This window comes from Palaemon carinicauda, chromosome 5, assembly GCF_036898095.1.
Source record: "Palaemon carinicauda isolate YSFRI2023 chromosome 5, ASM3689809v2, whole genome shotgun sequence".
Taxonomy (NCBI): Eukaryota; Metazoa; Arthropoda; class Malacostraca; order Decapoda; family Palaemonidae; genus Palaemon; species Palaemon carinicauda.
Window position 1 is genome coordinate 188,989,379 of NC_090729.1, and position 16,584 is coordinate 189,005,962.

The 16,584-nt window shown below is 40.2% G+C and overlaps 1 protein-coding gene across 1 annotated transcript in view; it reads right to left on the reverse strand.

Moving 5' to 3' along the window:
- Positions 1-2,977: 2,977 nt before the first annotated feature.
- The window catches only part of LOC137641679 (RWD domain-containing protein 2A), a 49,000-nt gene continuing 35,393 nt past the window's right edge, over positions 2,978-16,584 (reverse strand). The window contains exons 5-6 of the mRNA XM_068374458.1: positions 13,454-13,579; positions 2,978-3,529 (exon numbers count right to left, since the gene is read on the reverse strand). Of these exons, the coding sequence (XP_068230559.1) occupies positions 3,284-3,529; positions 13,454-13,579 (372 nt within the window). The 3' untranslated portion in view covers positions 2,978-3,283. The remainder of the gene's footprint in view (positions 3,530-13,453; positions 13,580-16,584) is intronic.

Sequence of the window (16,584 nt, forward strand, 5' to 3'; positions counted from 1 at the left end):
TGCCTTTGGTATATGTATGTATGTATGTACAAACATTCAAAGATACAAAAACAAATTCAACTGAAATCATAAATTTCAGGTATTGTATGAAAATTTTGTATACTGTAATAGGATAATAGAATATTGTAATAAAACAATATATATTCTAATACAGTAAGCAAAACCGCATTTGCAATTACCCGATATTCATTTTATATGAAACTTAAATATTTATTGACTTTTCCCACTAGAAATTGTAACCACGGGAGTTAGGTTAGGCCTACCTTAAGCCAAAATTCAACTTATAAACCAATTCTTGGAACCTATTAAATTAGTAATTTGAGGACCTTCTGTATTATAAATGAAGAGCCATTTTATTCCTAAAAATAGACCAATTTATAATCGTGAAGGTCTCCCATGTCTTGAATACTTCTCAGCTTGAATGATTTGAATCTAGTCCATAAAACCCTGACAAGATATTCCTGCAAATCTTGTGCTGGGTACCCCTAAAGGAATTATGTACACATTTATATGTATCATGCCAAATATATCATAAGCTCTTAAACCTTTTACCCCCAAAAGGACGTACTGGTACGTTTCACAAAACTTATCCCTTTACCCCCATGGACGTACCGGTACGTTCTTGCAAAAAACTGCTATTTACATTTTTTTTTGCATATTTATGATAGTTTTTTGAGAGACTTCAGGCATTTTCCAAGAGAATGAGACCAACCTGACCTCTCTATGACGAAAATTAAGGCTGTTAGAGCAATTTAAAAAAAATATACTGCAAAATGTGCTTGAAAAAAAATAACCCCTAGGGGTTAAGGGTTGGAAAGTTCCAAATAGCCTGGGGGTAAAAGGGTTAATATACTTTTCATAACAATGAATGCCAACAGGTGGAAAAAAAGAAAAACAAAGCCAAGTAAATGTACAAAAAAATTAAAAATGCAATTACTGTAACTTCAAGGTGGCTTATGACTTCTCAAATACTTGAACACATCTACATTTGCACTGTATTATTGACAAAAGGGCATTTAATCATTCCAGGCATACTTCTGAAGCTCTAAAAATTAAAATATATAGAAGCCATCTACTAGTAAACATTGAGACATCCTGACAAAACAACTGATGTCCGATGTCAAACTGACACCCTGCAAAATAAATAGCATTTAATAACTCAAGAGGCACAAGCACTCAGATCAACAGCATCATTTCCACATCAAAACAATCCTTGATAAGGGTCTTAATCATAGGTGCCCACCACTTAAAAGTAATTCTGTGAAGATAGTGGTCTCATGTTGCAAAATTAAAAACCTAGTATAAGATGAGACTTGAAGCATGGACACAACTAACATAACCTCTAGATGCAGGAAACCTAGTGAAAAATAGCCATATTTCTAATAGCAAATGATCTTGTTTTAGTGGCTGCAAAAGTAAGAAGAGAGTTTGGAATCAAACATGATACCAAGTATTGTTAACATTTAGAATGCTCAAGCCTAGTGTTACGAAGATGAAGTGTGCATTCAGTAGGAGAGCTGTATGACATTGGCTAAACAATAACACATCAACTTTAAAAAAAAAGCTCTTGTTTTTAGCTTCTCATTCAATATTTTGATAATATGAATGTAGCATAAATTTTTAAATATTCATAACCAATCAGTGTACCCACCAATTAAAGCATTTCAGTTGACACAAGGTCTTAGTCAACATTTCAATTGTAATCCAAGAAATGTACAGTCATCAAATGAAATCTCCAATAACAAACAAACGAACTCAATGACAGGTTTCATCTAGATAAATAAGTCCAAACAAAATCCAACACAAATATTTACAAATTTGACTTCTGTTGGCATTCATTTCAAGTCAAAACAGTGAGGCCAATTTACTTATTACCAGACTATTCACTCCATCACAACAGATTTTGATGCAGTTTGCTAATCCAAGACTAGAATTAATTACATTTCATGTCTCTCCTCTATCCTTTCGTTGTCTGATGCTAAAAAAGTTCTCAAGTCTTATCTAAACCATGAAGAGAGGAAGTACCTAAAGCAGTATATAATATCACATTCCCATTCTGTTTCCAAAAGGTCACTACTTGATCATATCAGCGTGATTTTGGTAACTGTTTTTTTTTTTTTTAAACCATAACTTGAACACATGTAATGCAGTTGAAGCATACATGTATCACTAACCATCCAATACGGTATTGGTCTCCTTTTACACAAAAAAACATTACTTATGTACATAGAAAAATTTTAAACATAGGTCCTATGGTGGGAAAAAAGGGGAAAGTTAACATCTACTTATGAACTTTGAAAGTTGTCGTTGGTAATGATGAACTGCTATTAATTTACATTAAAACATTAGTACGAACCTCTTCTTTTTATTCTGGGAACCTGTCATTGCAAGATCACTTTATGATATTACTCAAATTCATCGTTTAATAGTCAAGTTGATACTGTGCTTTTTCTATAAGGAACTGCAACTATTTTTCAGTTATCACTTCTCTATGAAAGCTAAAGGTTTGGCAAGTCATCAAAGGTGCTTTGCCCTAGCAGCAAAGTAACCCTTGGTCATTTTCCCAACATCTATTAGCTTAAGATTTACTTCATTAAAAACTCCCAAGCCTATCATTATGGCATTTTTGTTATTAAGGCTTACATAAAACCCATTTGTAAACAAAATTTTCAAACCAATTTTGAAACTTCTAACGACATACTTTTTAAACTCTCGTAAAGTACTGATTATGTAAAGTAGATGAAATGACTAAAACTATGGACTGCCAAATTATAATCTAGTTCTCAACATCCTTCTGCCCAAATGAATGTTCTGCCTTGACAGAAGGGTGAACATGATAGAATTAACTCTACATTATAAAACATCAATGGTGACTAAAACTTACAAGAATACAGTAGAAGAAAATCTTACGTATAAATTGCTTATCAACATTCCTTTAAACGGCAAATTTGTCTTTAAATTTTGTTTTAAAATAACATAACAAATATTTTTCATCACATGGCTACTCAATGGATGGATGTCCAGTTTGATGAAAGTTTCATACTCTAGTAAAATTTACATAAAAAGGAATCGCACCAATGCTAACGAGTTTTCAAATGAGCAAATTTGTCTTTAAATTTTGTTTTAGAATAACATAACAAATAATTTTCATCACATGGCTACTCAATGGATGGTTGTCCAGTTTGATGAAAGTTTCATACTCTAGTAAAATTTAAATAAAAAGGAATTGCACCAATGCAAACGAGTTTTCAAATGTACTGCACATACTGTACTGTATGATGTATCAAGCAGGTTTACCATCTACCCCAAAGTAATCTTTAAAAACGTAACCAGACCCATGTTTTTCTAAGTATCGGTACACATCACCCATGTCTACGTGGAAACCACCGCTTTTCACACGAATATCAGACTCTGAGCCTAACTCTTCAAATCCTGTAAATCGACGATGAACAGAAAAATCTTCGTCGGGTTCAATGTTTGTGACCTCACGATTCTTAATCAAAATCTTCTGCCAGTTCCAAGACCGTACCTTTAAGGTAAACAAAAAATGTACATGTCAATAATTTCATAATATAAACCATGAAAATAAAATAGCTAAATCACCCAGCAACTTTTCTAACTGATGAATTACCAACAGCATATAAAATGATATTTTCATTATAAAATAAATTTTTGGATATACTTACCTGGTGAATATATAAATAGCTGACGTCTCCGACGGTCGACAGATTTCAAAAACTCGCGAGCGATCGCCATGAAGGCTGCCGGGTGTGCCCACCAGCGCCGACTATCGGCCAGATACCGCATATACTTCTCAACCAAACCAGTTCTTCTCAGTCCGTAGGGTCTCTATCGGGGAGGAAGGGAGGGCCTTTAATATTATATATTCACCGGGTAAGTATATTCAAAAATTTATTTTATAATGAAAATATCATTTTTAAATATCAAACTTAGCCGGTGAATATATAAATAGCTGATTCACACCCATGGTGGTGGGTAGAGCCCAGTATTAAAACAATAAAGGCGTATATGCTCAAGAGTTTTTGACAACTATTCAAAAAACAAACTTAAGTATAGGTACCTGGTAAGGAAGCTGACTCTGATAATTACTCTGCCTCATTAGTCCGCTATCCTCACGAAGCCCAGCGATCCTCTTAGGATGCTGAAAGACTCCCAGGAGCTGCTATATCCAGGGTGAACACCCCTATAACAGGACCTCATCAATACCCTTAATCTGGGCGCTCTCAAGAAACAATATTTTGACCACCCGCCAAATCAAAAAGATTGCGAAAGACTTCTTAGTCTCCCGTACAACCCAAAATAAGATTAAAAATTTCAAGAGTAGATTAAAAGGATATTGGGATTAAGGGAATGTAGCGGTAGAGCCTTCACCCACTACTGCACTCGCTGCTACGAATGGTCCCAGTGTGTAGCAGTCCTCATAAAGAGTCTGGACATCTTTCAAGTAATATGAAGCGAATACCGACTTGCTTCTCCAAAAGGTCGCGTCAATAATACTTTTAATGGATCTATTTTGCTTAAACGCTACTGAAGTTGCTATCGCTCTAACTTCATGAGCCTTGACTTTAAGTAAATTACGATCCTTCTCACTTAAATGAGAGTGTGCCTCCCAAATCAAAAGTCTAATAAAATAAGACCACGCATTCTTAGACATGGGCAAAGAGGGCTTTTTAACGGAGCACCATAAAGCCTCTGAACAACCTAAATAAAATTTAAGAGCTCTAACGGGGCACTGCACTCTTTCAACTTCATTCCCCACAATCTCAGAAAGACTGGGGATTTCAAATGATTTAGGCCAAGGACGAGACGGAAGTTCATTCTTGGCCAAAAAACCAAGTTGAAGAGCACATACTGCTTTATTAGTGGAGAAGCCGATGTTCTTGCTAAAAGCATGTATCTCACTAACCCTTTTAGCCGAAGCCAAGCTCACCAAAAAAAAGTGTCTTGAGGGTAAGATCCTTCAGGGAGGCTGAATTTAATGGTTCAAACCTGTCTGACATAAGGAACTGTAGGACCACGTCCAAGTTCCAAGCAAGAGTCGAAATATGACGCTCCTTGGAAGTCTCGAAAGACTTAAGCAGGCCTTGGAGATCTTTGTTATTAGAAAGATCCAAACCCCTATGCCTGAAAACAGAAGCTAACATGCTTCTGTAGCCTTTAATGGTGGATGCAGAGAGGGAGCGACCGTTTCTCAGATAAAGCAGAAAATCCGCAATATGTGCTACAGAGGCACTGGAAGAGGAAATAGAGGAGGACTTGCACCAGTCTCTAAATACCTCCCATTTCGACTGATAGATCCTGATGGTAGAGGATCTTCTAGCCCTCGCGATCGCTCTAGCTGCCTCCTTCGAAAACCCTTGAGCTCAAGAGAGTCTTTCGATAGTCTGAAGGCAGTTAGACGAAGCGTGGGGAGGCTTCGATGAAATCTCTTTACGTGAGGCTGTCGCAAGAGATCCATCCGCAACGGCAGACTTCTTGGAACGTCTACCAGCCATAGAAGTACCTCTGTGAACCACTCTCTCGCGGGCCAGAGGGGAGCAACCAACGTCAACCTGGTCCCTTCGTGAGAGGTGAACTTCTGCAGCACCTTGTTTAGGATCTTGAAAGGTGGAAAGGCATAAACGTCCAGGTGAGACCAGTCCAGCAGGAAAGCGTCTATGTGGGCTGCCTCTGGATCTGGAACTGGAAAGCAGTAAGTCGAGAGCCTCTTTGTCAGTGAAGTCGCAAAAAGATCTATGGTGGGTTGACCCCATGTCATCCATAGCTTCTCGCACACAGTCTTGTGCAACGTCCACTCCATGGAGATGACTTGTCCTCTTCTGCTGAGGCAGTCCGCCAAGACATTCATTTCTCCTTGCACAAACCTCGTCAAAAGAGATGTTCCTTGCCTTAAATGGAGTTCCTTCTGATCCGTGGACCAAAGACCCGAGCATTCCAGACTGTCCAGTGGAGCTCCCTAACCCAAATCCGATGCATCTGTATACAACACATGGTTTGGGTTCTTGATCGCAAGAGAAAGACCTTCTCGAAGTCTGATGTTGCTGTCCCACCAAGTCAGACATGTCTAGACTGAGTTGGAGATTGGGAAAGAGATACTCTCTAAGCCCTTCTCCTTGTTCCAATGGTTTAGGTGAAATTGGAGAGGGCAAAGGTTGAGTCTCCCCAGAGAGATAAACTACTCCAGCGATGAAAGAATTCCCACGAGGCTCGTTCAAACTCTTACAGAGCAACTGTTTTTCTCTTGCAAGTGACAGACTTTTAACAGAGCTTGTTCCATTCTTGTGGGAGACGAAAAGGCCCGAAAAATTCGACACTGTATCTCTATTCCCAAATAAAGAATAGTCTGGGATGGAGTACTGTAAGTTACGACTTTTCTACGTTCACTATGAGACCTAGCTCCTTGGTTAGGTCTAATGTCCATTAGAGGCTCTCCAGACAGCGATTTAATGACGACGCCCTGATTAGCCAGTCGTCAAAATAAAGGGAGGCTCTGGATCCTCAAAAAATGTAGAAAGCTTGCTACATTTTGCAAGAGTCTTGTAAAAAAAAGAGGAGCAGGAATGAGGCCGAAGCACAGTGCTCGAAATTGGTACACTACTTTCCCGTCCACAAACCTCAGATGTTGTTGAAAATTTGGATGAATCGGGATGTGGAAGTATGCATCCTGAAGGTCGAGAGAGACCATCCAGTCGCCTTCCCTTACTGCTGCCAAGACAGATTTGGTAGTCTTCATCGTGAACTTTGTCTTGACAATGAACACATTGAGCGCACTTACATCTTAAGTACTCCTGCAGTGAACGTGGCTGCCAGATTATTGGAGCCATCCCTGATAGCCTTGTTCATGCATGACATAATTGTACAGCAATACATTGACAGCTGGAGAGACCTTCTTACTTAAGACTCCCAGGGACCAATCCAACAAATAAATACTTCAAACGCTCGAAAAAACTCCTAACAGGAGATGGTCTAGCTCTGAAGCAGACCATAAAATCTTGGAGCGTCTCATGGCTAGACGACGAGGAGAGTCCACTAGGCTTAAGAAGTCTCCCTGGGCAGAGGCAGGTACTCCCAAGCCGAGAACTTCTCCTGTGTCACACCAGACGCTCGAGCGAGAAGCTGATTAAGAAGGAAGAAAAGCAAAAGCAGACTTTCCTAAACTTCTCCTGGATTCCAACCAGTCTCCCAGTAAGAGCATGGCTCTCTTGGAAGAACAAGAGAGAACTGACTTCGTAAATGTAGGAGTCAAAGAAAGTCATGCCAAGAGTAAACTCAGACGGCGGAGCAGCCGTTACAAAACGAGTAGGACAAAATTTCACTAAAGAAATTCATAATAATAAAACAAGGGATTGTTGGACCATCCTAGGATAATCCTCTTCTGAATGACTCCCCAAAGGTACATTAGTTGAAAGGGGGTCATCAACTTCTTCAGAAGGCACATCATCTGATAAATCTAAAGTCTTGCGAGAAGGAGATTTATATTCAGAATGATGTGAAGGAAAAGCCTGACAGGCTACATCAACTTGTATATGAACAGAAGTTAAAGTTGGAAGGTCGATGTCACGTTGTGACTGCAGAGAATGTTATTCTACTACACGTCGTGACAGAAGTAACTGACGTTCAAACGTCCCGTAGTAACAGCGGTGACTGCTGTTCGATGCTATATCGTGACTACGATGACTGACCCTCGACGTCACGTCATGTCTATGGTGTCTACCGCTCAACGTCACGTCGTGTCTGCGGTGTCTGCAGCTCAACGTCACGCTGTGACTGCGGTGGCTGACGTTCAAAGCGATCAAAGTTACATCGAGATTTATGCTCCGCATCTCGTTTAACAGCAAAGCTGTCACTAAGGATAACGTCAGTGTGGCGTAACAAAGCTCGGTTAGAAGGTTGAAGACCCGAATCACGTATCCCAGAACCGTGACGTACAAAAAGCAAAGGATCCTTTCGCACAGGAACAGGATCGTAAGCTTCTATTAAAGAAGAAAGCTTTAACAGCATATCTTGCAAAAAACTTAACTTCGGATCAACCTGTGACAGCGGTGGCTGACGTTCAAACGTCACGTAGTAACAGCGGTGACTGCTGATCGATGCTATATCGTGACTACGGTGACTGACACTCGACGTCACGTTGTGTCTACGGTGTCTACCGCTCCACGTCACGTCGAGTCTGTGGCAGAAACGTCTGTACATGAACGTCATCGCGATGAACGGGACTCTCATGATGACTACAGCTAGGACGTTGAACTTGTTCTGAAGGAACTAATAAACGTTTCAACCGTCTCGAAACCTTACGCCCAGGCTTTTAAAGAGACGAATCATCGGAAGACGAGGAGAAACTTCGTCTCTCCCGTCTTATGGCAAGGACGTGCTTGACGAGCAACGTCTGATACCTTTGAGGGAACATCTGTTCGTTGGTTTACACCCCTCACTCCCTTAGGTCCTACGACATTCCTTCTCCCTGGTGCAGGGGAGCCTGAAAGAGGTCTCGGACTAGGCAAGCGACAAGCACGAACAAACGAACCCTCCGCAACACAGAACATGTTTTTAGCACTTTCTTGACTGATATTGCATTTTTTAATAATTTCACATTAGACATGAATAAAGCTGATTTCTACCCGAAGCACGCAATTCTCCCTTAAATCAAAAGGTTAGAATTGCGAAATGAGTCGTATAATGTAAGCACATTAGTACAAAAAGAAACACACACGCAAAAATCAATAAACATATACATATATATCGAATAAAACGGAAATATATAAAGTTAAAAAGATCAGTGACTGGGGATGAGACTAAAAACTAGTTCACTAAGGACTACGTTTTCAATCTCTCACCGTACAGTGCCTTGGGATGAGAATAAAAACTAAAACGTTTTATCCTCTCTCCCCGTACAGAGACTTGGGACGAGAGTAAAAATCTGAATCGAGAACAACGTTACTCGCTCCCAAACTCCTTGTACAGAGACTTGGGACGAGAATAAAGATCGGATCGTTCTCTCTTTCTCTCTCTCTCTCTCTCTCTCTCTCGCTCTCTCGCTCTCTCTCTCTCTCTCTCTCTCTCTCTCTCTCTCTCTCTGTCACTCACAAGAGAATGGCTCACTCACTCTTTGTCAATAACAGGTTATTTGACTAATGGAAAAAACTGAAAGGACTAAGAAATTGAAAATTAACATGTTCCTTTAAATTAGTATCTAAAAAACTTCAGTTTGAAAGAAGAATGAACAAAACGTCAAAATCGATTTACTCTTTCTGCAAAGTGAAACCGTGATTCTCTCTTTCTCTATCGTAACGATAGAGCGCAAACTGCGTAGCATAAATAAACCAAACGTTAGTTCATTTTTGAAAAACAGCACGAAGACTATTCAAAGAATAAATTTCTTAAAATATTTCTAAAAATATTCATTTCATCACTCTTACAGAGCAACTGTTTTTATCTAAACAAAAATAAAAGTTGAATGGGCTCAACGTTGTTTAACTTCGTTTTCCAAGTCAGGACCGCCTACAAAGAATAGGCAAAGGCCGCATATAAACAAAAACATAAAATTTATCTCGGTGTTTAGTATAAATGGAAAGCTAATCGAAGAGGCCTAATAAAGGCGGGTGAGATATAAAATATATAGAGGTAAATCTAAAAAATATCAACAATAATTTATAAAATGATAAAATAATTACTAAAATCCTTTAACACACTTCCGTACACTGAGGGAAGGGTCGGCCATCTTTTCTCAATGGAAAAACCAGAGCGAGATTAAAAAAGCAAGGGCAAAAAATTTTCCTCTCCTTTCAAAAGCATTTCTTTTGAAGATCGTATTGAATAATCCAACACGGCGAAAGCAATAAAACCAAAACCAAGTACTTCACCAATCGGTAGAAAACTTGAGGTCAAGCGCAAGCGGAACCAGTGTTGTTTTTAACACCGACAGAGAAGAACTGGTTTGGTTGAAAAGTATATGCGGTATCTGGCCGATAGTCGGCGCTGGTGGGCACACCCGGCAGCCTTCATGGCGATCACTCGCGAGTTTTTGGAATCTGTCGACCGTCGGAGACGTCAGCTATTTATATATTCACCGGCTAAGTTTAATATCTAAAAACACAGGTTCTTAAATCATACACGAATATTTAATCAACCTCAAGAAGTTTCTATCAAAGACTTTAGACTGGCATTTATAAATAGACTATCTCATCTTCATTACATACACTTTTAGAAAGCCAAGGTATCAAATTCACCTCTATGTGGGTGAAATGATAGTTTTTATGTTGAACAAGCTGACATAAGTCTCTTTTCATAGTTTAAATATGAAAGATCTATTCTAATGTTGTTACTGGTCTTAAAGTGTTTTACTGCATTTTAATAATTCATTACTTCTCTTGTAGTTTATTTGTTTCCTTTCCTCACTGAGTTATTTTTCCCTGTTGGACCCCTTGGGCTTATAGCATCCTGCATTTTCCATTAGGGTTGTAGCTTATCTAGTAATAATAATAATATACTGTACTCAAGATGGCCATCCGTGAGAAGATTCTCTATGTTTACCCGGCTGATTAGTAAAACTAGCCTCATAACTGTATAAGGAATCTTAAAAGAAAAATGTCATGTCATGAAGACAGCTTCAATACTTTAAAAAAGACCTATGAAATTAATAACAGAATATAATGCAACAACGTTACACTCCTTAGTGTTTATTTCATAAACCTTGAATGCTTTCTCTGTAAATAATTCTTGAGTCACTTTACCATGTAAATCTCTTGTCCTTTCCTTAAATTTTCCTGAGGCACTAAAAACAATCGGGAAAACAAAGTTCTTTCATTCAGTTCATGAATATAAACACTTGTTTGAAGGAAAACAACGCTACAAGCCATGGGCCCTAATAGGGAAATCAGCTAGGTGCAGAAAAGAAACAAAGATGTAGAGAATAAACCACAAAAAAAGAAATATAAAAAAATTATCTAAATAACAATGGTTTAGCAGAGAATCTCACACTGCATTTCTCATTCCAGCAAAGTAGTAACATTTACTTTTGGAATTATTACATATAGACAGAATATCAGCATATCCTTGCATCTAATGGTAAATGCCAGCAAAATAATGAATTCTAAGACAATCTAATATCTTGAGTACGTTGAAAATTTGGATAAATTTTGACACTCGGTCTTGTATATTTCATGAATACAGTACCTACATACATACATACATACATATACCAAAGGCACTTCCCCCAATTTTCGGGGGGTAGCCGACAACAACAAGAAACAAAACAAAAAAAGGGGACCTCTACTCTCTACGTTCCTCCAGCCTAACCAGGGACTCAGCCGAGTTCAGCTGGTACTGCTAGGGTGCCACAGCCCAACCTCCCACATTTCCACCACAGATGAAGCTTCATACTGCTGAGTCCCCTACTGCTGCTACCTCCGCGGTCATCTAAGACACCGGAGGAAGCAGCAGGGCCTACCGGAACTGCGTCACAATCGCTCGCCATTCATTCCTATTTCTAGCACGCTCTCTTGCCTCTCTCACATCTATCCTCCTATCACCCAGAGCTTTCTTCACACCATCCATCCACCCAAACCTTGGCCTTCCTCTTGTACTTCTCCCATCAACTCTTGCATTCATCACCTTCTTTAGCAGACAGCCATTTTCCATTCTCTCAACATGGCCAAACCACCTCAACACATTCATATCCACTCTAGCCGCTAACTCATTTCTTACACCCGTTCTCACCCTCACCACTTCGTTCCTAACCCTATCTACCCGAGATACACCAGCCATACTCCTCAGACACTTCATCTCAAACACATTCAATTTCTGTCTCTCCATCACTTTCATTCCCCACAACTCCGATCCATACATTACAGTTGGTACAATCACTTTCTCATATAGAACTCTCTTTACATTCATGCCAAACCCTCTATTTTTTACTACTCCCTTAACTGCCCCCAACACTTTGCAACCTTCATTCACTCTCTGGCGTACATCTGCTTCCACTCCACCATTTGCTGCAACAATAGACCCCAAGTACTTAAACTGATCCACCTCCTCAAGTAACTCTCCATTCAACATGACATTCAACCTTGCACCACCTTCCCTTCTCGTACATCTCATAACCTTACTCTTACCCACATTAACTCTCAACTTCCTTCTCTCACACACCCTTCCAAATTCTGTCACTAGTCGGTCAAGCTTCTCTTCTGTGTCTGCTACCAGTACAGTATCATCCGCAAACAACAACTGATTTACCTCCCATTCATGATCATTCTCGCCTACCAGTTTTAATCCTCGTCCAAGCACTCGAGCATTCACCTCTCTCACCACTCCATCAACATACAAGTTAAACAACCAAGGCGACATCACACATCCCTGTCTCAGCCCTACTCTCACCGGAAACCAATCGCTCACTTCATTTCCTATTCTAACACATGCTTTACTACCTTTGTAGAAACTTTTCACTGCTTGCAACAACCTTCCACCAACTCCATATAACCTCATCACATTCCACATTGCTTCCCTATCAACTCTATCATATGCTTTCTCCAGATCCATAAACGCAACATACACCTCCTTACCTTTTGCTAAATATTTCTCGCATATCTGCCTTACTGTAAAAATCTGATTCATACAACCCCTACCTCTTCTAAAACCACCCTGTACTTCCAAGATTGCATTCTCTGTTTTATCCTTAATCCTATTAATCAGTACTCTACCATACACTTTTCCAACTACACTAAAAAAACTAATACCTCTTGAATTACAACACTCATGCACATCTCCCTTACCCTTACCTGGTTTAGACAGTACCTGGTTTAGACAAATCTAGGATGTATAAATTTTCTCTAAGAACAATAATACCAAAAATATCAGATGATAAGCAATAATATAGTGTGGTTAAGAAACCTAACGCAGCTCTGGTAGGCCCTGCTGCTTCCTCCAGTGCCTTAGAGGACCGCGGAGGTAGCAGCAGTAGGGGATTCAGCATTATGAAGCTTTATCTGTGATGGATAACGGGGGAGGGTGAGCTGTGGCACCCTAGCAGTACCAGCTGAACTCGGTTGAGTCCCTTGTCAGGCTAGGAGGAACGTAGAGAGTAGAGGTCCCCTTTTTGTTTTGTTTCATTCGTTGATGTCGGCTACCCCCCAAAATTGGGGGAAGTGCCTTAGTATATGTATGAATGTATGTAGGAAACCTAACAAACAAAGCACATGAATATTATAGCAGTAAGATATTGTTTCTTATTCAAGCCATAAACACAGCAAAGACACAAGCATTGAGCAAGATAAGACCACTCATGTGTGGAAAGTAAATCATCACCACTGGAACGATGATCTGTGATGAAGACGATTAAAACTCACTTAAACTACAGAATATACTTAAACTATATTTACAAATGAATGCTATATTGAGTTATATTTACTAAACGCATAAGAAAATAAAATATACTCACTCTCTGCCACCATTCTTCAGTGTTATATGCTAACCCCTCAATGCATATAATTCCAGGTTTTCCAGGAAGGCAAAAGCCAGTGAGATCAAGTTCATCTGCTAAATCCAGTATATCCTTTCGCTTCACCTAAATCAGAAGAAATATATGTAAATAATTTAACTAATTTACCTATAGGAAAGATCTATTTTTCTTTTAAAAAATATCGGTCTTCTATAATATTTATCAATTAAATCTAGAATTATTTATTTGATTAAAAAATCAATATCTGATCAATAATAATAACAATAAAAATGATATTTTAATTATAAAATAAATTTTTGAATATACTTACCCGGTGAATATATAATAGCTGCAACTCTGCGGCTCGACAGAAAACACACTCAAAAAAACTCGCGAGCGATCGCTATGAAGGTTGCGGGTGCGCCCACCAGCGCCAACTGTCGGCCAGATACCACTCTTGCATGTAAACAAACCCTTCAATTCTTCTCGTCCCGCTGCGTCTCTATTGGGGAGGAAGGGAGGGTCATTTAATTTATATATTCACCGGGTAAGTATATTCAAAAATTTATTTTATAATTAAAATATCATTTTTAAATATTTAACTTAGCCGGTGAATATATAATAGCTGATTCACACCCAAGGCGGTGGGTAGAGACCAGAGTTAATTAAGTTTACAGCGTATAAGCTAAGAGTTTTTTCATTTTGACAGTTATCAATATAACAAAACCAAAATATATAGGTACCTGGTAAGGAAGTTGACTTAGACGATTACTCTGCCTTGTAAGTCTGTCTTCCTCACGGAGTCCAGCGATCCTCTTAGGATGCTGAAAGACTCCCAGGAGCTGAAGTATCAAGGTTTGCAACCCATACAACAGGACCTCATCAAACCCCTAATCTGGGCGCTCTCAAGAAATGACTTTGACCACCCGCCAAATCAACCAGGATGCGAAAGGCTTCTTAGCCTTCCGAACAACCCATAAAACAATATTAAAAAGATTTCAAGAGACAGATTAAAAGGATATTGGAATTAGGGAAGTGTAGTGGTAGAACCCTCACCCACTACTGCACTCGCTGCAACGAATGGACCCAGTGTGTAGCAGTCCTCGTAAAGAGTCTGGACATCTTTTAAGTAAAATGACGCGAACACTGACTTGCTTCTCCAAAAAGTCGCGTCCATAATACTTTGCAGAGATTTATTTTGCTTGAAGGCCACGGAGGTTGCTATATCTCTAACTTCGTGCGTCTTAACCTTAAGCAAACATCGGTCTTTCTCATTCAAGTGAGAATGAGCTTCTCGTATTAAAAAAATCTGATAAAATATGACAAAGCATTCTTTGACATAGGCAATGAAGGTTTCTTAACTGAGCACCATAATGCCTCAGATTTCCCTCGTAATGACTTAGTACGAGCTAAATAGAACTTAAGAGCTCTAACAGGACATAATACTCTTTCCAGTTCGTTGCCTACGATCTCTGATAAGCAAGGAATATCAAAAGATTTAGGCCAAGGACGAGAAGGCAGTTCATTTTTGGCCAGGAAACCAAGTTGAAGTGAACAAGTGGCTTTTTTCTGTAGAAAAGCCGATGTTCTTACTGAAGGCATGAAGTTCACTGACCCTTTTAGCCAAAGCCAAGCACACTAGGAAAAGTGTCTTGAGGGTGAGATCCTTCAGGGAGGCTGAATGTAATGGCTCAAACCTGTCTGACATGAGGAACCTTAGGACCACGTCTAAGTTCCATCCAGGAGTTGCCAAACGACGTTCCTTAGAGTTCTCGAAAGACTTAAGGAGATCTTGGAGATCTTTATTGTTGGAAAGATCTAAGCCTCTATGTCGAAAGACCAAAGCCAACATGCTCCTGTAGCCCTTAATCGTGGGAGCTGAAAGGGAGTGAACCTTTCTCAGATGTAAAAGAAAATCTGCGATTTGGGCTACAGAGGTACTGGACGAGGACACAGATGCTGACTTGCACCAGTCTCGAAAGACTTCCCACTTCGACTGGTATACTCTAATGGTAGAAGCTCTCCTAGCTCTTGCAATCGCACTGGCTGCCTCCTTCGAAAAGCCTCTAGCTCTTGAGAGTCTTTCGATAGTCTGAAGGAAGTCAGACGAAGAGCGGGGAGGCTTTGATGGACATTCTTTACGTGGGGCTGACGTAACATATCTACCGTTAGAGGAAGACTTCTTGGAAAGTCTACCAGCCATTGCAGTACCTCGGTGCACCACTCTCTCGCGGGCCAGAGGGTAGCAACCAACGTCAACCTTGTCCCTTCGTGAGAGGCGAACTTCTGCAGTACCTTGTTGACTATCTTGAATGGTGGGAATGCATATAAGTCCAGAAAAGACCAATCCAGTAGAAATGCGTCTATGTAGATTGCTTCTGTATCTAGGACTGGAGAGCAATAGATTGGTAACCTTTTGGTCAACGAGGAGGCAAAGAGGTCTATGGTGGGTTGACCCCAAGTAGCCCAAAGACTCTTGCACACGTCCTTGTGGAGGGTCCATTCCGTGGGTATCACCTGACCCCTCCGACTGAGACAGTCTGCCAAGACGTTCAAGTCCCCCTGGATGAATCTCGTCAACAGGGAGATGCCTCGAATTCTTGACCATAAGAGAAGGTCCCTTGCGATGAAGGAGTGTGTGCCTCCTTGCTTGGAGATGTACGCCAAAGTTGTGGTGTTGTCTGAGTTGCCTCTACCACTAAGTTTCGAAGAAGCTTTCTAATATCATCAAGGCCAAGTGGACTGCTAATAGCTCCTTGCCGTTGATGTGCATGCTCTTCTGACTTGAGGTCCACAGACCCGAGCATTCCCGACCGTCCAGGGTCGCACCCCAACCCAAATCCGACGCGTCTGAGGACAACACGTGGTTTGGGTTCTTGACTGCTAGGGATAGTCCCTCTCTCAGACTGATATTGCTGTCCCACCATTTCAGGCATGCCTTTACTGGTTCGGAGACTGGGAATGATACCGTCTCTAATGTCTTGTCCTAGTTCCAGTGAGAGGCTAGATGGAACCGGAGAGGTAGAAGGTGTAGTCTCCCTAGTGAGACAAACTGCTCCAGGGATGAGAGAGTCCCTACGAGACTGTTCCAACTCCTGACTGAATAAACGTTTTGTTTCAGCATTAGTTGG